The sequence below is a fragment of the Suricata suricatta genome, chromosome 10 (genome assembly GCF_006229205.1).
Source record: "Suricata suricatta isolate VVHF042 chromosome 10, meerkat_22Aug2017_6uvM2_HiC, whole genome shotgun sequence".
NCBI lineage: Eukaryota > Metazoa > Chordata > Mammalia > Carnivora > Herpestidae > Suricata > Suricata suricatta.
Genome location: NC_043709.1, coordinates 18,097,493 through 18,123,112, shown reverse-complemented (window position 1 = coordinate 18,123,112; position 25,620 = coordinate 18,097,493). Strand labels below are relative to the sequence as shown.

At 40.8% G+C, this 25,620-nt stretch overlaps 1 protein-coding gene across 2 annotated transcripts in view; it reads right to left on the bottom strand.

Moving 5' to 3' along the window:
* Positions 1-12,111: 12,111 nt before the first annotated feature.
* PAH (phenylalanine hydroxylase) overlaps positions 12,112-25,620 on the bottom strand; it is a 70,213-nt gene continuing 56,704 nt past the window's right edge. Inside the window, exons 9-13 of one of the 2 annotated variants that reach the window (XM_029955060.1) lie at positions 22,875-22,931; positions 20,515-20,610; positions 19,454-19,587; positions 15,590-15,705; positions 12,112-13,550 (exon numbers count right to left, since the gene is read on the bottom strand). In XM_029955060.1, coding sequence (XP_029810920.1) covers positions 13,507-13,550; positions 15,590-15,705; positions 19,454-19,587; positions 20,515-20,610; positions 22,875-22,931 — 447 coding nt within the window. In that variant the 3' untranslated portion in view covers positions 12,112-13,506. Of the gene's footprint in view, positions 13,551-15,589; positions 15,706-19,436; positions 19,588-20,514; positions 20,611-22,874; positions 22,932-25,620 lie in introns of those variants that run through there. The other variant, XM_029955061.1, reaches the window with a different exon arrangement.

Below are 25,620 nucleotides of genomic sequence, written 5' to 3'. Positions count from 1 at the left end.
TCTGAATTCCATTTCAATTTGATATTCCACCATAATCCATTCAAAATATGTGAATAACCACTTTGATAATAGTTAGAAATTTTATAATTTTATGTATTATTATTTTCTTATATCCTTATATTACAAAACTGCAAACAGAATTTTACCCAATGCAATATATTTTATTTCTAAAAATGATTTGTTGATCTTTGCACTAAAAATATAAATGAAAATTAAAGGTAAATTTTAAAAAATTCCTATGACCATAAGGTCTTAAAAGATAAAGTATTTCTTTTGGACTTGGTAAAACGTACAGGTATTATTAGTATACGATTTAAAAGTAATTATTAACCAAAAAGTATACTTCACTTGCAAATATATTTTTAAATTAGATATATATTTTTAACTCTATTATCTCATAATGGATTTATTTACAGTTAGAATAAGATAGGAACTAATGTTGACTTATTGGCTCTACTTTTGTGGGTGATTTTTAATCTTTTTTTAGTTGTAGGTGCTGAGAAACTCTTTGACATAAAAAAGGAAATGAGAACATAAGGTTTATTATAGTAATGTCATTTAATCCTTTGAACATCTTCAGATTATTTGCCAAAGTATATAGTGATCTATCATCAGAAATTATTTTAATGAACAGTCAGATGCTTGTTTCCTTCACAGCGCTTGTCACACAAAATAATTATTTTTCTTTATTTCTTTACTTTGTGTCTCCCTTCCTGTCTTCCTACCCATATACCAGGATGCAGGCTTCACAAAACAGGAACTTTAGTTCTATTCTTTGGAATAGTGTCTGATACATAACAGGCAATTTACAAATATTTGTTGAACGAACGACTGAGGCCATCTGCCTGCCCACAAAGGTAATCTTAGTGATGCTGTTAGGACAAGGGGAAGCAAGGAAGATTGGATGTGTAGGTGCCTGGATTCTTCATGAGCTCAACTGTCGAGCCCCCTCTTTATCTCCATGACCAGAAGTACCCTGTTGTTTCAGTAGACCAGAGATTCTTCTTCCATCCCCAAACATGTAGCAGGAGCTTCTCCCTGGCTCTCCTACACTTATGGTCCCAGGTATCTTGGTGGCCATCTCTCTGTCCTCTCCTCATTAGGATCTCTTAACAGATGTCCAGTAGACTGAATGACCATTTATGATGTCCTTGGTAATTTTCGCGTGTCTGGTGTCTCTGTCAAACTTTGTTCTTTGCTCAGCTGTGTGCAACATAAGAGAAAGCTTATAGAAATCTCCAGCATTCACTGTCAGGGACAATGAATAGGCTCTGCACTGATCTATAACCTTAAAGTCTTCCAACAAGGAGCTGTCCCCTTTGCCTGAAGTGCCAATGGCAACACCAATTCTACCATGTAGTGAACAATTACTGCATTTGCTTGCTGAGAACGATTGTGTGTTCTGTAGAGTGTTGGTTAGAGGATTGCTGTCCTGCAAAATGTCTATGATCTCTTTTCAGCTTCCAGAGTCTATGAATTTAGTGCACATGGTATGACCCCTTATGTTTCCTCTATAAAATGTTGTTGTTATTATCAATAGGGAAAATGAGGACCAATTTTCCTTGGACTCATACCATATGCTGTGGTATTAAGTACTTAATATACAGTAGCACACTTAATCCTTAGGAAAAAGCCCCGTGAGGTATGTATGTGTATATGTATGTATGAATTTATTTTTATCCCCAATTTGTGAATAAAAGAACCAAAGTTTAACTTTTAGAGGTTACACAGTAAGTAGTGGCGGAGGCAGGATGAGAACCCAACTATCTAAACCTGGGCTGCCCACTCTACTATGAGGAATAGGTCCATCCATGGTACTCATGAAGAGGAGAGTTCAATTTACTTTGTCCATGTACTGGGGTTAGAATTTTTGGGGGCGCCTGGGTGGCTCAGTCGGTTAAGCCTCCAGCTTCGGCTCAGGTCAGATCTCACGTTCGTGGGTTCGAGCCCCGCGTCAGGCTCTGTGCTGACAGTTAGCTCAGAGCTTGGAGCCTGCTTCCAGTTCTGTGTCTCCTTCTCTCTCTGCCCCTCCCCCTCTCATGCTCTGTCTCTCTCTGTATTAAAAATAAAAAAAATTTTTAAAAATTAAAAAAAAAAAGAATTTTTGCAGTGCAACATGTATACTAGCTTAAATCCACATTCAGATTTCCAGCCCTATTCTTTGAAGACAGGATTTTGCCTCTCAGATTTCTTGCGTGACAGTGGCAGTGATGGTACTTATTTTTAATGCAGGTGAAAACCTTTTTCAAATTTTGGAGTAAGTATAAATAGTAAGTCATAGAATGTAATTCAGATAAACAAGAGCATTTCACTTTCAGGGTAATAATGGTCAAAATTCGATCTGTCCTTGGCTACTGGATGGTGTCAGTGGTCAAGATCTTGTCTTTTTCTTGGAAACCAGGGAACTGTAAGAAAGAGCAGTGAAGATATCTGCATTAAGATATCTGATTCTGAATGTCAATGTTGGAAGGAAATAATGCAGAAGGCTGTATGAGCAACAGATGTTGTCATCATTATCACAAAGTACATAGATATTGGTCCTAGTTTGGATTCTAGATTAAGAGTGGAAGTTAGAAAAGTAGGAAAAAGGAATGGAGAAGGAAAGGCAATAATTAAAGGGAGTGTTATCAAGCAGCTATTATTGTGGGCAGCTGAGCTTAATCCCAATGAGGAAATTGGGAGCTTGTGTCTTGGTAGAAGACTGATGGGAGGTTATTGATTTCCAGACTCTTTTGGTCTACCATAGGGGCATGCAAAGTACCTTAGAATCCAGATAAAGCTTTCAGAAAGAGATATGTAGGAGCTGGCACCAGAAGTTAGCCTTCTGCTCCAAAGTAGACAAAGTAAAGGGATAGGTTGTGTTACTGAGAGCATCTAAAGCAATTTTGCTTTCAGAGGGCAAGAGACAAACAGAAGCTAGCATGGATTGAGTGCTTGGAATTAATTTAATTTTCATAGTGACCACATAAACTAGGCACTATTATTGTTGGCACTCTGTAGTTAACAAAAAATAAACAAGGGCACCTGCAGGGCTTAGTGGTTAAGAGTCTAACTTTTGATCTCAGCTTAGGTCATGATTCACAGCTTGTGGGTCCAAGGCCTTCATTGGGCTCTGCACTGACAGCTTGGAGCCCTCTTGGGATTCTCTCTCACCCATGCTCTCTGCCCCAAACCACACTCACACTTGCATGCTCTCGCACACCTGCACGTGTGTGTGTATGTCTTTCTCTCTCTCAAAATAAACAAATAAACATTTCAAATAAACAAACAAAAAGTAAATGAAGGCAACATAATTGTTTATGTTCAAATATCTCAGAAATAAGAAAGTCAGCAGTTGAATCCAGGGGTCCGACTTAAACTCATCTTAAAACTCATCACTGTCTTCCGTATAAGTATGTGAATGGTAGCTTCAAGCTCCCATGGCTATTCTCAATTCTCCAGGCCCATCCATCTTGCCCACAGTAGATTTTTGTTTGTTTGTTTCCCCAAGAAAAGACCCAAGTTACTTCTAACAGGTTTCCGTTGCCCCTCAATTGCATTTTCTAGATAGTATTAGTGATAATAACTGCTGACATATCACACTCTTCTAAGCTTTCTTTTAGGTTTATGTTAGTTAATGCTCTTACCAAACCTATGAAGTAGGTACTATTATATCCCCACATTAAGGATAAAGAAGCAGAAGCACAAGGTGGCAAAGAACTTGCATGAGGCTGTTTATTCAATGAATGGGAAAACTGGTTCAGTCTGATTTCAGTTCCCTTGCTTGATCACTATGTTGCATTGTCTCCTTCATTAGAAAGTTTGACAAGGTAAAAATTTTGAGTAGATGGTGGCACTTGGTAATTCCAGGAACTATCTTTAAAAGGAAACAAGGTTAGGGAACATAACAAATTTAAGGAAATAGCAGAACATCCCTACTCAGTTTTGATTTACAAAGCCTGAATGGGAAAATATGATATGCCTCTTTCTTCTGGGTAAACATCCACATCTCTGAACTCTTGTTTTAAGATATCAATAACCAGGTTAATATTGGACTTAGAAATGTTATATTTATATCAATTTCCAGCTGGGCCAAGGCACCTTTGGCCTTGGGAGCAGATCTGTATTCTAGATGGTAGATCTTTGTTTCAAAGGACTAAAAGGGAGGGGTGCCTGGGTGGTTCAGCCAGTTAAATGTCCAACTTCAGTTCAGGTCAGGTTAAGTGTTCAACTTGGGCTCAGGTCATGATCTATGCTGGCAGCCCAGAGCCTGAAACCTGCTTCAGATTCTGTGTCTCCCTCTCTCTCTGCCCCTCCCCCGCTTGTGCTCTGTCTCTCTCTGTCTCTCAAAAATCAATAAAAGCATTTTAAAATTTTTTAAAAAGGACTAAAAGGGAAATATAGATGAGAAATTGACAGCTTCATGTTCTTGCTTATTTCTGATTTTAGTAGTATTTGTAACAGAAAATTTTGAAACAAAGAAAAAATGGAAAAACAAAGTTCAAATTATTTTTAATCATAATTTTTCTTCTCTTTAAAGCATATGTTAGGTAAAGAATGAGAGTAATCTCTAACCCCTATTCCAGAAGAAAGTCTTTTATCTTTCTTCTGTGATTATAGAAATATACCTAGAGGCCATACATACACACTGTTGACAGCTTTTTAAAAATAAATTAAAATGTGATCATGATTTTTTCATTTAACAATACTTCCTAGGCTTTCTTGAAAATCAGTATTTACAGATTTCCTTCATTTTGTGTTTAGCTCCTGCACAGTATTTCATTATACAGATTATAATTTATCCCAACAATTTCTTACTGATGGACATTTGACTTGTTTAAAAATACAAAAAATGCTGCAAAGACCATCTTGGTGTATCTTCTTACACTGCCCAACTGGTGCCTTCTTAGATCCTTCAGCATGATAGCTGTCAGATGTTGGGAATTCCCCCCTTTGAACTAACCAAGTAAAGTCTAACTGAGTATTTAGTTTTCTGATTCTCAGACTCCCTTCCAGTAATACTGTCTGCTTCTGATACTAGTTTAATTCCTACAACCAGTAACAATGATTTAAATGATAAATTCTTAAGGGCAATAGGGTGTTTGCAATCCCATTCCAATATCCAACCAAGAAAAAAACCTAGTAGGCACCTTCTGTCTTCTTTCCTCCATCTTCTCTCCTTTATCTCCCACCTAAACCTAGGCACAGGCTTCCATCCTGACTACTATCTACAGGTCCAGTTCTAAGTCTTTTTGGATTCACAGAGACCAAAGCCTTGAAGTCTATCACTCCATTGAGTTGAAATATGGTTTCCATGCCTCCTCCCCACCCCCACTTTGACCCCACAAAGGGTCCAGCTCCTTGAACAAAGGCGATATCTGTGAAATGTTTCTCCAGTCTTGGAAAAACTGGAAGACATTTTTTCCTTGCACTCTGCCTTTACATTTATGGTGGAAGCCAGCAGAGAAGACTAAGTTCAAGCAGAATAATCTCACATTCTAACCCCCAGGCCTCATCCCCAGGCTGGTCTTGGGTGCCAACCTTACTCAGAGCTCTTTACACAGGACCTGGAGATTGCCAGATCTGGAAAGAAGGGAGGTGGGGAGTGTGGAGACCACCCGTGGTTGGTGAATCTGGGACACTGGAAAGGGAGACTATGAGTGAGAGAGCATTACACATCTGGCCAGCCCCTCCCCCCAAAGAGCCAGGTTAGGAAGGGCTGGAGTCTGGGCATGGAGCAGATGGTGACTGAGCTTATTGCCCTGGGAAATCTCAGCTCCACTGTGCAAAGAGGCTTCTGACACGTCTCTCTTTCTTTCCCCAACTTGGAAGCAAAATGAGACCTAAAGCAAAGCGGTACCTCAATGACTTGGGCTGCCTTGGATGAGCCAGTCTCCCTTGGGGAGAAAAAGCACGGTCACCTCGCCCTGTCATCTCCTGGGGCCACAACCGCCTTCTCCCCTCAGTCATCTTCCTGGGTGCTGCCTCTTGGGTGAGGAGGCTAAGCTCCCAGAAAGCTGCGGACCTCAGTCTTCATGCGGAGCCCCTTTCTTGGTTCTCGGGCTTTGGCCCTTTGAGGGCCCCTATCTAGCTCAAGAACGAATCCCCGGCTCCTAGAAGACATCCAGGGATGGCTGTGGAGGGAGAGGAGAGCCAGAGGAGGCCAATTCGGGCAGCCGCTATCCCTGTTGTCCCGGATGGAACTGGAGACTGCCCTGCACCAGAAAGGCAGAGACCTCGGGGGCGGGAGCTGTCCGTGGTGCTGGCCTACGTCAACGCGTCCATATTTAAGGCCCAGAGCAGCCCGCCCATCACACAATACAGAGGGTGAAGGAGTCCTGGGCTGTGAAGCTGAAATTGGTTTTCATGGTCTGAAAACCATGGTCGCGCATGTAAGGTCTGAGAGTCGCGTTTCCGCACCCTCTGGAGAGTAAGTCATTGTCTGGGCAAATCTGAAAGTTTCTTTTCACCTTTCCCCTCAGTGCCAGCCCTTTTGGATTTAAAGACTTTAACTCTTTTGATGCCTCCCACCCTCTCAGACTCCCCCTTTCCAGAATCTATTCCTCCTCCAGCTTTCTCTCCTGCCCCACCTCTGGATCTCGGTGGAAAAGCAAGAAGTGAAGGCTGCGGAGCCACGTGCTCATGTCATCTTCACTCCTGATTCCCATGGCATCAAGCTGATCCTGATCATTTAGGGCAGACTGAGGCTAGGATTGGCTTAAAACCCACTAGTCTGGCCTGTATTTGGAGGATATGGAACTTTAATGGTGTCAGATACAAACTGGATCTTTGGAAGATGAGGTTTAAATCTCCTTAATTGGATTCTGTGCTTGCAGTTTCATCTGAGCTGAGTCTGAACTAGGGTTGAAAGATAGAGGTTGCCCCCTTTTTAGTTCAGAGAGCTCTGGGGGGCAGGGGGAAGGAAAAAGAAGGTTGAAGGATGAGGTGGTGCATACGTGGAAATATAGATCTGTTAAGTCAGCTCTGCGCAGTAGGGCCACAGAGGAGCTGCTGGGTCACCCTCACAGTAAACATTTCAATGCTCCTGGTCCCATGCTGAGCAGAAAATAGACAGTCCAACAAGTACTTGTTGAATTAATTTTAAAAAATGCAATAAATTGCTATTTTAATCATTATAATTGCTTTTCTCTTCCCCCAGTAAAACTGCTGATGGCAGATTTCTGGCAACATTTATTCTACATTCTTGTAATGAATGGGTATGGAGCAATACTCTTAGAGAAACAGAATTCCTTCTTAACACATCCACTTATTTGAAGGTCTAATTTGTCCTACCCCATTTTGCAAGAATCTTTATTTCCACTTTGCCTTATACATTGGCTTTTTATAGGGCGAACTTTGAAGCAAAGTGCTCACAGGAGGAAATGGTTTGACAACAGTTCCATAGACTTTAAGTTTTCAAGTTGGTATTCACTTCCTGCCTCTGAAAAGACAAATAACCTTCCCAAATCTCATTTCCTAAGGTGATCTTAAAATTAGGCAGCGTGTTTTCATATAATAGTTCCTCAGTAAAACAACATGTCTGGAGAATAACAGATTTTTAAATCGATCTTGTTTAAGTATTTCATAAAATCAGCACACATGACATTTTCAGGTTAAAAATAGTGTCCTTAGCAGCAGAGCAAATGCTGACTTTCTGGATATTATAATTTAAAACTGTACTGGTAATATTAGAGCTCTGGAAGAAGGGAAATGCCCAAAGGTGTGTTAATGTCAGAAATAAAGGTGTAAAGTGGCATTCTCTTGCCTTTAGCGTCAAACAGGACATTTCTGGGGTGCCTGGGTGGCTCAGTCGGTTAAGCTTCCGACTTTGGCTCAGGTCAGATTTCACATTCGTGGGTTTGAGACCCGCATCAGGCTCTGTGCTGACAGCTAGCTCAGAGCCTGAAGCCTGCTTCCGGTTCTGTCTCCTTCTCTCTCTGCCCCTCCCCCTCTCATGCTCTGTCTCTCTCTCTATCAAAAATAAATAAAACATTAAAAAAAAACCAAACAGGACATTTCCATTTCAATCTCCAAAGTTGTCTTTTTCGCAATACAACTTTAGCTTCAAGTTGATGCAAATTTCCTTCTTCTGTTGCTCATAACATTAATTTGTATGTACATCTAGATTTGGACTGTGTTGAAAGGTTTAAATTCTGCTTTGGTCAAACTCTTTTCTCAAATGGAACACAGAGATTCTTTATGTAGGACACTCCAACAACAGTCTTTTTTTTCTTTTTTTTTTTTTTTAAAGAAGGGCCATCAGAGATCATATTGCTGGACCAAGATGACAATAATAATAATAATAACCATTTCTTATGGGAGCTCATTTGTGCTTTGTAACAGAATAGTAAATATTTAAAATTGCTAGATGCAGCTTAAAGTAATTGAGAGGCTTGTACACACACAAAATGCTACTTGATCTTTGGGACAATCTTGTGAGGTAGACATGCATCTTCCCCATATTACAGAGGAAGAAACTGAGGCCCAGGGAGAGTAAGAGTCTTTGCAACTAGGTTCAGCTTGATGGAAAAACTGGCATTTGAATCAGGTTTGCCAGAGCCATGTTACTGAGACATGTTATACCTTCCATTTCAAACAGTATCATGTGGGAGTGCATCACCAAAACAAAACAAAACAAAACAAAAAACCAAAAGTACCTAGCTTTCTTCTGTATAAAGCACAAAAACCTGGTCATTACCACCAAAAGAATGAATGTCACACTTACCTATTCTGTCTTTCTATTACTCAGCCAAAATTTATTCAAAGTCTTCAGTGAGCAGAGAAAATAATCAGAATCATGTTTCCTGGTCTGGGTACAAACTTTCTTCTAACTTCTTACCATGTTCTGACTTTTGTTTTATAAAAGGATAGGCTTTGGGGCTTTAGCACTCCCTTCTATGCCCACAGAACCTTACTGGTCATGGGTGCTGCCTCTTGAGGTGAGAAACTGCTCTGAAAGCCTCAGATGGTCTTGTCCTCTCATTGCTCTCCAGCCTCAGCACACTCTCTTACGAGGAGGCACTTCGAGTCATAAAACCATGATTTTTTAGCCCCAGACTGGTCTCCACTGTAGGAAACTTTTATTTTTCCCAGAGAGACTCAGCAGGGAGCCTCTGGTATCTCAGGCTTTCCCAAGGACATTCAGGGAATTGAACGTTTTGGAAGGATTCTGTTTTCTCCTTCGTTACTCCCAAATCTGGTTTTTTTGTTAGACCAAGCAAAGAAACAGAGTTCTTCAGGAACCGTAGCTTCAGGCCTGGCGGTGAAGAGGAGTATTAGGACCCTGGAGGAGCTTAAAAGCCTTCATGGTCCAACAGTTACCCTTTGCAAGTAACTCTGCTGTTCCAGGCTAATTCTCTACTTCTGGGTGGTGCCAATTGCTGAAGGCCTTCCGAAGAATGCCTTTAATATGCACCAGCTCAAACAGGGTGTGTAGAGGCTAATGGGAAAGGCCAGCCTCTCTATCCTTGTCGGCAGTCTTCAACTCATTCCCAAATTATCTTATGGCTTCTTAGAGGTCAAAAGGATGGTGTGTGTGTGTGTGTGTGTGTGTGTGTGTGTGTGTGTGGCTGGATAAGTGACTTCTCCAAGAAATCCACACTTTTGAAGGGAGAGACATAAGGGAAAAACCCAAACACACAAACAAAGATACATTCCTAATCCCTCTTTTCTAAGTCCAAACACCACTCTCCTTTGACTACTCACAAGGAATAGTAGAAATCAGCCCTTTGCCACACAAAACTCTCCATTTGCAAAGTTATTGCAGAAAAGGACAGGATGAAGCTGACATTTCTTTAGGAACCTTTAGGAATAAAGAGATCTCAGGGAAAACTAAATTTATTTCTTTTTAAGTAGATATTCCTTAATTTACTTCTGGGAAGAGTAAATCATAAACATCTAGAGTATGCACCAATTTTTATAACTTCAACAAGGGATACTGATACACTCACTTTCTTTTGGCATCACCTGTTTCCAAAGAATGATCTGAGAAAAAATAAAGGCTGCAGTTCAAGCTGTATCATTTATTTTTTATCCATTTGGGCAAACTGGAAAATAAGCAAGTGCTGTGCGTCCTGCAGCAACATCTTCGACTTAGAGACTTAAGAAATCTATCCATTTCTCAGGGAGGTACCTCTTCTTGTCTTTTTTCCATTACTGTTCTATTATTTAGAGATTGTTGTCATAGAAAACAATATGCAAGAAACATACAAAAGAAGTACTGTTGAAGAGCAATCCTAAACAACCATGAATTACATTGTAGAAAACTGTTGTATATATTCACTGGAGGCTTAGGCTCCATCTTCTCTGCAATTGCTTGTCACTCTGAACTTTTTCTTTAAGCTTACTATGTATGAGAAGATAAACTGTACCTTGGGACTAGCAGAATTTAAAGTAAGATTATAAATGAGAAAATTCACAACACAGAAGCTGACAAAGCCATTACTAGCACATATCAAATCCACTACTATTTATAGTTTTTAAAACTGCACAGGAAAGCTGTTAAAAGCAGGGATCTTGTGTGGGGGTGGGGAGGTGGGTGCACACTACTGGAGAGAAGAAGCTTTGGTCACTCTTTTCTCCTTCTTTTGCAGAGTGCATGTTTATAGCCTTTCTTATTTTGTCTCCTTTGTAATTTTTTGCAATTGTTAGGTAAGCCATTCATTGTTTCAGCCCCACTGAGGATAACTGAGACATTTCATTAATGTAATTTTACTTCCTTTATTAATTAACATTCATTAAGCACTTTTATTTGTCAGTTATTATCAACACAGTATAAATACAAACTACCTAGCCATAATCTAGTCTAAAGGGCTAATATATGTATTTTTAAAGTAAGGTGAAAACTTAGATTAAGATGCAACATTTTCAACAGGATTTAAAAAGGAAAATTGCAAATTTAGTTGTTTCTCAACTTTTACTTGAAAAATAGCTTATTTGTGAAAACCAGTCTTCACTTTACTCCTTGTGATTCAATTCACTCAGAATGTTTTTAAAAGATTATTAAGCACCTACTATAGACTATATGCTGAAGGTTTTACAGGTAAGGAAAGGCAAGGTTCACGTTTTTATGAAGTTGACATTTTAGTGGTAGATTCTTGGATATTCAGTTAAACTGTATAACTTAGGATCCTATAACTGAAATCAAGATTCATCCTTTTAGAAACTTATTGAACACTAATACTAAAAATTGGTAATGTTCTTACAGGATTTCTCTTTTTTGGATACAACAGGATAGCTATCAGTAAAGCATTACTATTGTTTAAAAAATAAACAGTGAGGGGCGCCTAGGTGCCTCAGTCATTTAAGCATCTGACTTTGGTTCAGGTCATGATCTCACGATTCATGAGTTCAAGCCCCGTGTCAGGCTCTGTGCTTATAACTCCGAGCCTGGAGGCTGCTTCAGATTCTGTGTGTCTCTTTCTCTACCCCTCCCTCCCTCTCCCTCTCTCTCTCTCTCAAAAATAAAATAAACATTAAAAAACTAAAACATGAAAATGGAAAGATAGCTCATTTATTAAATATTAGACAGATAATAATATTAACCCGTGAAAATATGTTGAATCCATTGCTATAGGTTGGGCTTTTATATCCAGATAAAAAGAGCTAAACGCTGAATAACACATTACTAAAAACTTAAAGATTTTTTTCTATTCAGTATGTAATTTCTTCCTGAAAAATTGCAACCTACACCTAAGATTTAACTTCAAATGCACAAAGTTATTTTCAGTAAGATTAAAAATTACTATTAAATAAAATATCCAGTCTAAAATATGGTATAGTATCTTAGTTCCAAAATCAAGAGACTCTCTGATTTACATTTAATGTAAAGAAACAGTTATCAAAATAGTCCCTTTGCAGAGTATATGGGGTCTAGAGAAACAGAAAAAAAGAACATTGTCACTTTTAGAATCAGCGTTTGTCAGTGGGTTCTACAGAGCCATGAGGAAGTAAATATAGACTTGAAAACCCAACTTCAAAGCAATGAGATGTCAGACATGATCAGACCAAATTGCTCTTTCCACCTGGCTAGCGTACTTGGGCTGGTATTATTACACACTATTGGTAGATCAGAGACATCTGTTTAGAGACACACAGTAGCATTTGAATTGACTTTCTAAGCCAGAAGAAACCTTGATTCATCCAGTTAAAGTCCTTTATTGTTCAAGTAAAACTGAGATCCAAAGTGAATTATACAAGGTGACATAATTGACAAGTGGCGGAACTGAACACCAGAAGTCAAGTTTTCTCAAACTTAATGTACCCAATAGATTTGGCTGGGCATCAAAAAAAAAAAAAATCACTTGGTATACTTAAAAATGCAGGTCTTAGTGCCCCATACCCAGAGATTCTAGTTGGACTGAGCTGGGATGTGCCCAGGAATTATCGTCGATGATGATATAGCTGGCCTGAGAATCACATGTGAAGAAATATTATGCAAGTCTTTTAAGATTGAACTATTTCCAAAATAAAGTGTTAAAGTGGTCAAGAATTTCAAAGCAAAGCTTCAAAGACACTGTTATTTTCCCCACTGTTTCTCAGATATTCACGTGTTTGTGTAAAATATACTGGCAACAGAAGTCAAAATCTGTTGACTATCCAGACATAACATAGATGATCACAATGAACTCTTATAATCTGAGACTGATCATTTTTTCACATCACAAGATTATCCAGCTAATGTGTTTGTAAGGGAATGGAGAGGAATATTTCACTCCAAGAATAAATTTGAAACTGTCAAATTGTATAACCACTAGACTTTTTTAACCCAACTAAAATTCTCATTTTTGTTGAGGATGTGCCATTTAATAATATATTCCCTTATTCTTTCAATGACTATTTACTGAATATCTACCAGCCAGGCCTTCAGTTAACATTTGTTGCATCACACACGTCTGCAAAATATCTCCCAAAATGGACTTGACAATTAACTGGATGATACTGAAAGCTGTGGGAGTTAGGTGAGAATTTCTATTAGTTTCCACAGCAGTATGTATGATTACAATAAAATATAATAAATGCTTCAATACAATGCTATGAACCTCAAACTTTATAACAATTTTAATGGGCTCTTGAATTAAAGGAAATCTACATGGGTAAAACACAACAATAATTAGAATCATAGTTCACTGAAATAGAAAATTACCTTTGTAGGTTAAGATGTATATTAAATCAACAAGTTCAATTCTAATGACAAACTTGTGTTTTACATTGAGTGATATATAGAAGCTTGAATAAATCAGGTCCCAAATCTTAATTAACTGCTGAAAGGTGCATACTATTGATTTTAACTGAATTGAGAGTATGGTATTACCATCTCTAAATCAAAAAGGACCCCAAAAGATTAAGCTTTTAGGTATGTATTAATATACTGTCATTTCAACTTTTTTGATTTATTTGTATATGATCCATCTTGTTCCAAACAAGATTTAAGGCTCTCAATTCAAATTAAGGTTTGATTTTCAGATGAAATGAAAGTAGTTGAATTTCCATCAACAGATTCTCAGTTGACAGGTTTTGTCCATGACTTCACTTTATTTTCTGGAGGGCACTACAAAGGATTCCAACTTCACCTACAAATTAAAAAAAAAAAAACACTCATATCATAAGAAAATACCCTTTAAATGTCTACAATGTGCAACACATTAGAGGATGTGTGTGATGCATTGACATGCTGGGTACCACCCCGCCTTCAAGTAGCTTACAGATTGGTCATGGTGATAGCATTTGGGCAGTTATAGCACAGGGACTTACAAGTTTTAATGTAATTAGCTTCATGAAAACCTTTCCAGGGAAAGAGTCATTTTCTTTCCTTTTCTTTTATAGGGACATCTATACATGATTGTAAGAACCTAAATCATGAAACCTAAAAATGTGGTTCACATAAACCTCCTGGGTCAGCATCGCCTAGGGCCTTGTTACAAATACAAGCTTCTAAGCCTTACCACAAATTTAGCAAATTTAGTTTGGGGCTATGGCTCAAGAATATGCATTTTTAACCAGATCTCCGATGATTCTGATGCACACTAGGTTTGAGAATGCTGGGTTTAAGCAGGTAACTCAGCCTAGATTTCTAGACCACTGGACTGTGATGGAGCCCACTCCCATTCATGCCATGTTCTCATGTGCCAAGGGGCACAGGGACATAGACACTTCAAAGAAGTGGAAGGGATCTTGGAGATGGACAAGCCTTGCTTCCTTCTAGATCCTGAGGAAACAGAAGTATAGAGAGGTGATGGGGTCTTACCTAAAGTCACACTGCTTTAAGGACTCTTCAATTCCTAAATCTGTTATTCTGTGATTTAAAAATTCACTTTAAAACAATAGTCATTGGAGTTAGTCTTGCCTTTTCAGGGTAAATTAGAGAGACAAAAAATACTATGGACTGACCCTTCTGTCTTACATCCCAGCCTCTGGAGCACTTGGCTGGTCTTTTTGGTGAACAGATCTATTCCAGCTGAGTGTCCAAAATGGAGCCTATGGGGTAGGAGTGGTGAATCAGCCTTGAACTTTTTCAGAATGTCTGTTCACAGGTGGCCATTCCTAATGGTGAATGACTACAATGGCCAGGGACAGCTCTACTATTGGATGTGGCCTCAGGCAACAGTAGTGGGGTATTAGAGGGATACTTCAAACTTATCTGCCTTTTTGGCCTTTGTTAGCATTACATAAGGTAGGAGCCTCCACCTTGCCTAGAATTATTCCTTTTAGGCTCTCCACCCCTTCAGTGGTCTCATCCATGCATTTAATAACTCTGGAGGACCTAATATACTTTTTAGGACTAGGGATAACTGCCAGGGATTTGACAGTAAACCCAACCTGGCCTTCTGCTCAGGTCTTATTGGGGAGTCAGACAAGTAAACAGTTACAAAACAATATAGTGATACATGCTCTGAGAGATGGATCTGTGTGAATGCCAAGACATAGGAGGGGTGTCCAGACTAATCTTCCTACAAGAAGAGATGCCTATGAAAGACTTAAAAGATGAGCTGGAGTTTGGGACCTCTAAATGAGAATGGGAATGAGAATATTTTAAACATAGAGAACTGAATGAGCAAATGCCAGAAGCCAGGAGAGAGTGTGGGCACTAAAAGCTGGTCAATGTTGCTGGAGGGGTGTTTGAAGCACTGGAGAGAGAATCCAGTGAAGAACAACATAACACTGTGACATTTTTTACGAGCAACTGTTATAATATCATCATTGTCCTGGAAGAGTAAAAGGCCCATGAATGAGCTACTAGATGGCTGATGAAATAGTGAGAACCTGTCTTATAGGGGCTGAAAATCCAGGCACAGCAATATGCATTTTATACTTAGAGGAAACAGAGTGGAGAGGCAAAGGAGGAAGAGGAACATGGCAGTAACAATCCAGGATAGAAAGCTGGTATGATGGTAGGAGGCAGGGTGGAGTCTAGGAAAGTCAAGGAAGAAAAGACACTCAAGGCAACTCTGGCCTTTTTGCCCAGTTTTCCTCATTCAACAAACAAATGGCTTACCTGAAGATACATTTCTCCCTGATTTAATATTTCTTACTATTCCTATGGCAAAGGTAAGAAAATCTAACTCTGTATTCCTAGTAAATAGAGTAGCATCTTGAGGTGTAAGTTACTTACTGTTGATGGAGTCAGCCAAAATCTTAAGTTGCTGGGTATTGTCCAAGACCTCAATCCGTTGGGTGTATGGATCATAACGAACTGAGAAGGGCCGTGGGATTGTAGCAGCAAAGTTCCTGAAACCAAATCCACAGAGCTCAGTGAAGGGACCCATTTGGGGGAAAATTATTCAAAAAGATTCCTCAGTGGCATTCACTTAAATCTTACTAGAATAGGGGATGTAGAAACTAGACTGAGAAGTGCAATGGAGTTTTAGTGAGATCCTGTTGGGTAGGCTTTGTGTGCTGTGTATGTGTCAGAGTGTATACACAAACACATAGGCACTTATTTGTTGAGTTACCTACCTCCAAAACGACAGAGGTAGCTTATGGTGCAAGTACAGAATACATTAAGCCTGAAATTCTTACCATTAAATAAAATCAAAAGAGTAAGAAAATATAGCCAAAGAATGCTATAGAAAAAATTAAGCTCTGAGATGCTTGACAATCAATGAAGGAAGGGAAACACAGCTCTCAAGAATGGAAGAAAACACTATATTATTAATGAAATTTAACATGGATTGAGAGCCTCCTATGTACCAAGGACTATATGAAATCCCAATTGTTCTATACTCCCTACAACTATCATTCCTAATTTAATCTTCATGAAAACCTTGGGAGGAAGGCACTATTACTATCCCTATTATACTGATGAGAAAACTGAGGCTTGTGGAGATTCAATGACCATCAAGGTCATACTGGCAATACATTGTACAGCTATGAAGGGATCCAAGTAGTTGAACTTTGGCCTGTGCCCTTCTCTGCTTTGTCTTCTTGATGCATTCATTACCCCTAGATCTGGGAAGAGTGTACCAGAAGGGCCTTATGAAGAACATCAAGGAATGTAATGAACAAGATACTCCAAAATGGCCCATAAAATGCAATGGCTTCAAAAGTGATACTTCTAAGTTGGCTTCTGGTAAGAGTCAAAGCTGCCATCCTAACAAGACAGATTACAAGGCAAACTAGTGGGTTTTCCAAGTTTGGCAAGAGTGGTAGATTACAGTAGCTGGAAACCCAAGCTCCAGAGCCAGGCTGCCTGGACTCAAATCCTGCCTCTGCGAATGACAGCCCTTGGGGGCTGCACCTTGGTATCCTCATTCCTCTATAAAACCAGAACCAGAGCAATACTACCTCAGAGGCTCACAGCAAATGCTGTTATAAAATAGAGTAAGTGCTATATGTGCGTTAGTTGTTCTCTTTCATCACCAACTGGGGACTCAAGAAGAACCAATGGTTAAGTATGTCTCTCCACCTCTATTTCTCTGAAAAGGGCTTTCTCAGCCCTGCTGGTGACGTTAAGCATACAGAGCATATCTGTGGTGTGGCCTGCTCTGCACCTCTTCCCTCTTACATAGTTCACCTCATCTTTGCTTTGGGCAATCTGCCTCTACACCATGAGCAATGCTTCCATTAGGCAGTCAGTCTTCAGGCCATGCCTCCTCTAGCCAGGGAGTGGGCACATGGCCATACTCAGCATTGTTTCTTTCTGCCTAGAGCTTGACTCATGAGACTGAAAATGCTGGAAGTTGATTTCTCTTACTAGGATGCTCTGAGGAAATCCCTTCCTTCTCTGAACCCTGTTCTTCAGCATTCCCCTTGACCCTCAGTCACCTCTCAACAGAATGGAGTTTTTGTGGGTATCTCCTCCCGGCTGAGGGAACTTGAAAAAATGGGTGGGATTTCATAGGCCCGAAAAACCCAGGTTCTGGCACGCTCTTCCCTGCTGGTCTGGAACTGATCACTTCCTGGGTTAGAAAGTCACCACCAGGAGGACCCATTTAAATATGATCCTGGTTTGACAGAATAGTTATGAGTGCTGGCTCTGAGCCCCATGGCCTGAGTCCAAATCCCAGGTCAGCCACTTACTAGCTGTATGACCCTGGGTGAGTACCTAATCACCTCTGTGCTTCTAAACACCACCTGTAAGCTTTGCCATTTTATTTGAAGATTAAATGAACTAATATATGAAAAGCACTTAGAACAGTGTCTGGTACATTATAGATGTTAGGTATCTAAACTTATTCTTCTTCTTATCATCATCATCATCATCATCATCATCATCATCATCACTACCCAGCTGGGGTAATACACTAATCCACTGAAACCCATAACCCCAAAAAATCCCAGGAATGGCAGAGCATACCCTTCAGGGGCTAGAGGAAGGCTAGGCTCCCAGTAAGGGGTGGAGATTAAAGAAATAACTAGAAAGGAGTAACTGAAAAAACTTGAAGGCCCTGGAGAGACAGGAAGAAGGAAATTATCTTAGGCTAAACCATGTGGACCATGAGCCGGCATTTTACCATCCATCACCTAAGTTCAGGCACTGTTCTATAGACTGGGAAAAGAACAGGAAAACAGAAAGGAAAAAAAAATTCCTATGGAAATGGAGCCTAAATCATTTGGTATATTAAAAATTAGCAAGTGGTAAGGAGAAGAACAAATGCAGAAGAGGGTAAACAGTGTGGGGGTGGGGCTGGGTAGGGATTAAAATTTTTTTTAATTTTTTTTTAATTTTTGAGACAGAGAGCGAGCACAAGCAGGATAGGGGCAGAGAGAGAGGGTGACACAGAATCCCAAGCAGACTTCAGGCTCCGAGCTGTCAGCCCAGGGTCCAAAGTAGAGCTTGAACCCATGAACCATGAGATCATGACCTGAGCCAGTCATACACTTAACTGACTGGGCCATCCAGGTGCCCCTCTCAGGCTTTCTTAATAAGTCACATGGTCCAAGAATTGTCCATGAAGGTCTTAGGTAAGAGCTACATTGGAGTCTCCTTCTTTAAGGAAATCTGATGTTGCATAAATCAAGACTGCTAGCTATGGCAATGTGTACCATAAAAGACTTTTGATTTTGCACATATGACAAAGGAATCGCTTGGGAAGCAGACATTTGTCCCTCTCTCCTTTCCCATTTATATGAAGGAAGGACAGTGAAAAAAAAAGAACCTAGTCCAGTTAATTTTTTTTAAGTTTATTTATTCATTTTGGAGACACAAAGAGAGAGAGAGAGAGAGAGAGAGAGAGAGAGAGAGAGAGAGGAAGAATCCAAAGCAGGCTCCAGGCTCTGAGCTGTCAGCACAGAGCCTGATGTGGGGCTTGAACTCACAAACCATGAGATCATGACCTGAGCTCAAGTCAGATGTTTAACCTGCTGAGCCACCCAGACATCCCCAGGTAGGAATTTTAAATAAGTTGGTTAGAGGGGTGCCTGCGTGGCTCAGTCAGTTGAATGTCCAACTCTTGATTTTGGCTCAGGTCCCACACCCTGGGATCAAACCCACTTAAGAGTCTCTCTTTCTCTCTTTCTCTCTCTCTCCCTCTGCCCCTCTCCCCAACTTGGGCATGTCTCTCTCAAACAAACAAACAAAGCAATTGGTCAGAGATATACACAGAGAGAAGGATAAATGTCGGTGAAGATTTGGAAGAGTTGAGCAAGTGAATTATTCAGATGTTGGGAGAATAAAGTGAACAAAGGACTCCCCCAGGTTAGAAGACTTCTGGAATGATTTGCTGGGGGCCTTCTGTGGCTACTCAGTACATAGGAGGGTTCAGTACATGCACTTGGTGGCTCCACTGAAGCAAAGAACGAGGGGCAGAGTTGTCTGCAGGGATCGGCATGTCCAGACAATTAGCTGTGAAGTGGGGTCCCACTAAGGACCCTCCCAAATACAGAGTGGAGGAACAAAGGTGGGAGGCTCTGTCTGCTGCACAGCATTGCGGTAGGCATTGGAGCCCACTCTTCTGGCCAGCCACCCACAGATCAGTGGCATCAGACAAACCAGGAGACCCCTAGAGCTGCTGACCTACCTTAGTCGCCACCTCACCTCACTTTCTCCTTGGCATCATTAAAACTCTCAGCCACGTAATAGAGAGGCTGGAATTCTGTGACCGTGTACTCCTGGACAGCTGTCTTCTCCAGCTCCAAGGGGAGGAGCTTTGGCTCACCGGATAAGCAGTACTGCAGGCCCGGAGTGGAAAATTTTCACAGTTAAAGCAGAGTCAGTGGTTCCTGCTGCATCCCACAGGCTGTCTGTACAGCTTCTGTCATCTCACCCTGATTCCTTCCACACCCCAGCCCAAAGGCGGGAAACTGAATTATTTTGTGTATACAAGATCCTACCCATCATAGCCCATCTAAAACCTATAGTCAAGGTAGAAAGGAATAATTCACTACAGCCATTTGCATTGAAGATGATCAATAGGGGACATGAGAACCAACCACATTTTTTGGCATGTATTTGCATACATCTGTGTGCACAGTTCAGCCTTGGGATCGGGAGGCCCTCTGAAGACCTGTGTACTTGCAGTTCAAGTTTACATCTAACACCCAAAGTCAGGAACAAATCATAGCGGCTAAGGTATCAATGATTTGAGGATACCAAAGGAGTGTCTTAATCATGTATCCTGAAGAAATCATGTATCCACAGGAGAATTGCAAGAAGTGCTTGACATCCATCCAGGTCAATACACAGCTAGAGAGTCTGAAATGCTATGGACCACTTTTCATCACAGCTCCATTTGCAGAGTTCCCCTAGTGGTTTCTTTGTCTTTGTCCCTTTTACAGCATTTGCTCCAGCTGCCTTATATCAGACAGGGTGTATATACATTATATCTCTATCTCCATCTATCTGTCTATCTATCTATCTATCTATCTATCTATCTATCATCTATCTATCTATATTTGCTTTCCCTGCTATATGCATTTATTTATTCCAAAATGTTTATTGGATGACTTCTGCATGGTTGGCAATGTACAAGATCAGTAAAGATCCTGGACCTCCTGGTGTTTATATACCAGTGTAAACACCAGGTGTTAAGGTACCAATCACTTGAGGATTATTAACCCTGGGGATGTCTCTCAAAATGTATATAAATGGAGTCTTACCTGTAATTCACCAAAGGATGACAGGAGCCCAGCACCATATGCCTTTATGGAGTCTCCTTGTTTGCAGAGGCCAAACTCCACAGTAAACCAGTAAATCTGGAATGGAAAGTCAAGTTGAGAGCACACCCCAATGACAGGAAAAGGAGCAAATGTCCCAAGGCTAAAGACAGGACTTCCCAGGTGGGTGTTTGTGCAGGTCTATTTTCTGAATCACCATGACCTGGGTCACTGCTCTGTGTCCTATGTCCCGGCCTATCCGGTCACCGGCTGAATGCAAGATGTGTTGGGAAGCAGCGAGGGAGTACTTAGGAAGCCCCAAGAGGACACCCCAACAGTAAGTCTATATGACAGCACTTCTGCAGCCTCTTTTGCTTTTTCTCTGTGGCCTTAACTAGAATGAGGTGTTCTCTTAGTTGGTCAGACTTGTCAGGCAATCCCATCAGTCACGGGAGGTAAGAGATTCGTAGTGATAAAATCATTGAGGGGGCATCCCGTCATCTGTGCTAAACCTTGGGAGTGATTTCTGAGGTACTGCCAACCACTGCACTTATCCTTTACAAATAGTGAAGCCTAACGTGTCTTATATGCCTGGCCTGAGGAAGATGGTCTTGGATTTCTGGCATAAACCCACTGACCAGGGCCAAGAGGAACCCAGGTCCAGTTAGCTGCTGGAGGCAGTCATGGTCTTGGAGAATTAGGGATGGGTTACTAGTTAAGTCTGTTTATTACCCTAGAGAATGTTAAGTATGAGAAGACTGTCAGCTTTGTCAGTCTGACCTCCTCACATACAGATGATGTGTTTTCAGCCCAGAGAGGTCAAGCAACATGCATGCAGTTACACAGTCAAAGGCAGAGCAAGAGCCTAGGACTGTTTCCAGACCAGTATATCCATAGTAAGGTTTTTTTTTTTTTTTTTGAGAAGTTAAGTAGGTGATGAGTACTTTTATCATTGTTATAGCAGGTAATACAATGCTCTGAGTTCCAAGTTTATTTTCTTCCTAAAAGTGAGAGATCCTATCAAACTCTTCAACTTCTTTGAAAGCTGCTTCTTACATCCATATAGAATCTGACACTTAAAAACTTACATTCATACACACTCAACTCTTCAGACCCTTATGATATACTTTTAAATGCCCAGAATATAAACTAATATATCCATTTTTAGAGATGAGGAAGCAAAAGCCACTTGCCCAGGGTCTCAGAGCAGTTGGTTAGTGAGAAACTGGGAAGTTTTGCCCTTCTGATAAACTGAATTTATAAACTTCTTTTTTAAAACTTTTTAGGGGCGCCTGGGTGGCTCAGTTGGTTAAGCCTCCGACTTCGGCTCACGTCAGATCTCACGTTCGTGGGTTCAAGCCCCGTGTCGGGCTCTGTGCTGACAGCTAGCTCAGAGCCTGGAGCTTGCTCCCAGTTCTGTGTCTCCTTCTCTCTCTGTCCCTCCCCCTCTCATGCTCTGTCTCTCTCAGTATCAAAAATAAATAAAACATTAAAAAAAAACTTTTTAACGTTTATTTATTTTTGAGAGACAGAGAGAAACGAGTAGGAGGGGCAAAGTGAGAGAGGGAGACACAAAACCTGAAGCAAGCTCCAGGCTCTGAGCTGCTTCAGCACAGAGCCAGATTCAGAGCTCAAACCCATGAACTGTGAGATCATTACTTGAGCCAAAGTTGGACAATTAACTGACTGAGCCACCCAGGCACTCCTGAATTTAGAAACTACTAAACTGATCTAGCTTAATGATAAATCTTTATCTATTTGTGTTCTAATATCCTTACAAAGCTTTAGTTTTCATCTTCCAGCTGAGAAAATGATAAGAAATGTGGCTTAGAGGCTGGGGAAGGATGCACTCAAGTTGGAAAGAAGTCTTCAGGAAGAAAAACCCCTGCTGTGCAGTTGTGGATTCCAGGCTTCAGTGGATGAGGGCTCTCTCGTGCTCAGTGGGGAGGGAGAAGTGCTTTATAAGAGGAGACCCACCTCCACTTCCACCCTGCATCTAATAAAGGAAAGATCCTAATACTGGCTCCAGTGCAAAGGTAGAAAGTAAGTATTTCCTCTTCAAAGCCATGAATCCAGGCTATTTCCTCCCACACACTTTATGCCCAAAGTGCTATCATGACAAACTATTTGTTTAGGATACTTTGCTTAAAATTAAACATGTAAATATTTGCATGCTTCTGATTTCAAAATCAAACCACTAGGGAAAAATCAAATTGTGAAATTTCATTTGTGTTAATATAAATCAGCACATTCTGATATTTCCCCCAGTTGACCTGGCTTTCAGGGGAGGATTAAAGCTTTGAAAATCTGAGGGCTATTGTCTATGACACTCCCACTGTCCACCAGGGAGAGAGGGGACTTACCGTGGCCAGTTTCTCAATGTACTCATCAGGTGCACCCAGAGAGGCAAGGCCAATTTCCTGTCATTGTAGAGAAACATAGTCACTGGCATGGCTGGGGTCTGCCAATCTTCAAACTTCACCCTCAGTTCTAACCTTGTACTTGACCACAGGAAGGTGATGGCTGACCAGATGCCTTCAGATGGGCTCAGATAGACCTTGATGATTCTATCAAGTCGTCCCTAGCCACACATCATACAATCACAGATCTCAAGAGCAGGGAAACCTCACTTCATCACTTGGTCCTTTCTATTTACTTTACAAGTAAGAACACTGAGGCCCAGAGAAGGGAGGTGATATACTCAAGTTCACACAGTAAGTTGTGTCTAAAGCTTCATTCCTTGATTCCAGCTCAGTGATTATCCTCCCATAGCTCAAGTGGAACATTCGTGGAATACAAAAGGAGTGTCTTAAACATGTGTCCTGAAGGCATCACAAGAGAATTGCAGAGAAGTGCTTGACGTCCATCCAGGTCAATACACAGCTGAAGAGTCTGAAATGCTATGGTCCACTTCTCATCACAGCTCCATTTGCAGAATTCCCCTAGTGATCTCTTTCTCTTTGTCTTTGTCTCTTTTATAGCATTTGTTCCAGCCTGCCTTGTATCACAGTGTAGATACATTATATATATATATATTTGTGTGTGTATACACATATAATTGATATTATATAAATATAGTATATAAAATATATAAAATAATATATATTTGCTTTCCCTGCTATATGAATTTATTTATTCAAAAATGTTTATTGGATGCCTTCTGTGTGGTTGGCAGTGTATAAAATCAATAGAGATCCTGGACCTCCTGGTGTTTACATTTAAGTGGGTAGAGGCAGACAGCAAATAATAAGCACATATATAGGAATATTAGGCGGAACAAATATTTTGGAAATAAAAAAACAAAAGAAGAAAAGGATAAGGAAGGGAGTGAGAAATCCCAGAGAGCACGGGGAGGTGGCCATTAAAAAATTTTTTTAAATGTCTTTTATTTATTTTTTGAGATACAGAGACAGTGCAAGCAGGGGAGAGTCAGAGAGAGATGGAGACACAGAATCCGAAGCAGGCTCCAGGTTCTGAGCTAGCTGTCAGCACAGAGCCCGATGCGGGGCTCGAACCCACGAACCATGAGATCATGACCTGAGCCTTGGCTGGACGCTTAACCAACTGAGCCATGAGGCGCCCCAAGGCTGCCATTTTAAATAGGGTTTCAGAGCAATCACGATTGGGAAGGTGATATTTGACCAAAGACTTGATGCAAGTAAGATTGTTGGCTCTGCGGACTTCTGAGGGAAGAACATTGTATAGACTACATGTACACTCGGTAAGAAAGCTCTTCAAGGGGGCTAAATGTCAGTAGGTTCAACTAACAGGGGGGGACCAGGATGGCTAGAACAGAAAAAAGTGAGGAGAGTGTCAGGTGGTATCAAAGAGGGATCTGGAGCTCAGTTATGGAGAACCGTTTTTTGTTTTGTTTTATTTTGGTTTTGGTGTTGGTTTGGTTTTGGCTATTTTAGTAAAATGAGAGTTGTTGCAGGATTTTGAGCACAGAAGTGACAACATATGATCTTGCTCTGTGAGAACAGTCTGTGGAGGACCAAGAGTAGGGGCAGAGAAACCAGTTAGGAGGCTACCACAGTCACTGGGGTGAAAAACAGTAGCAGCTGAGACCAGGTTGGTAACAGTGGACGTGATGGATAGTGGTCAGATTCTACATGTATTTCTAAAAGAAAACACATGCAACTTTCAGAAAGTTTGGTTATGGGTATTCACTAGAGAAAGAAGTCAGTAATGTCCCCTAAATGCTTTTGGTTGGAGCAACTGAAAGGATGTAGTTACCATGAACTAACACAGGGAGGGGTGAGGCTGGAGAAGGTTTGAGCAGAAAGATCAGGAATTCCGTTTTGGATGGATGAATAGAGATGTCTAATAGACAGACACCTGAGTGGGTATATTGAGAAATCTAGGATGAAGATATAAATATCTTCATCATCAGGGTAGAGATGGTATTTAATATCATGAATTCGGATGAGGTAACCAAAGGAACTGGCGTAGACACAGAGGACTAAAAATTGGGTCTACTTGGAAGCAAGAGGCTACATGGTCTTCATCTCTTTATCCCTCTCTGGGCCAAACCCAGAGCCTGGCCTATATTACATGCTGAGAAAATGCTGAGTAAATTAAATCCAGACAGCCTGGTGCTCCTCTCTTGCCCCTTTCCCATCTCTGCCCCATCCATCCTGTCCTGCCATGCCGCAGTCTAGCAAAAGCCATTGAAATAGTGCTCTGTTCTCATAGTTGCCTTTCCTCGTGGGCCCAAAGCTTGCCCAAAACAAGGGGTCCCAAAATTTTCCCATGCTTCATCTTGATCCCAACTTGTACTCTAGTGGAAAGTACATCCTTTTTTTAGATCCAAAAAGAATGTGCTCAGAGGACTTTCAAAATAACACCCTGCTTTGGGACTATCCAGGTATAAGTTGGAGCCATGTGACACTGATGGCCCAGTAGCATCCATCTACTGACTCAGGTCATTGTTCACTCCTCTGGGGGTCCCCCAAAATGGAAATGTCATAAGAAGGATTGTTACTTGGCCTCTGACTGGGCAGAATAGCTTCTGGTAGTGAGAATAAAAAGTTCCTAAGCTCTAAGGAAGAAACTCATTACTCTTTGGCCATAAGACAAATCCCAGTTTTAAAGCTGTCCCAAGGAATC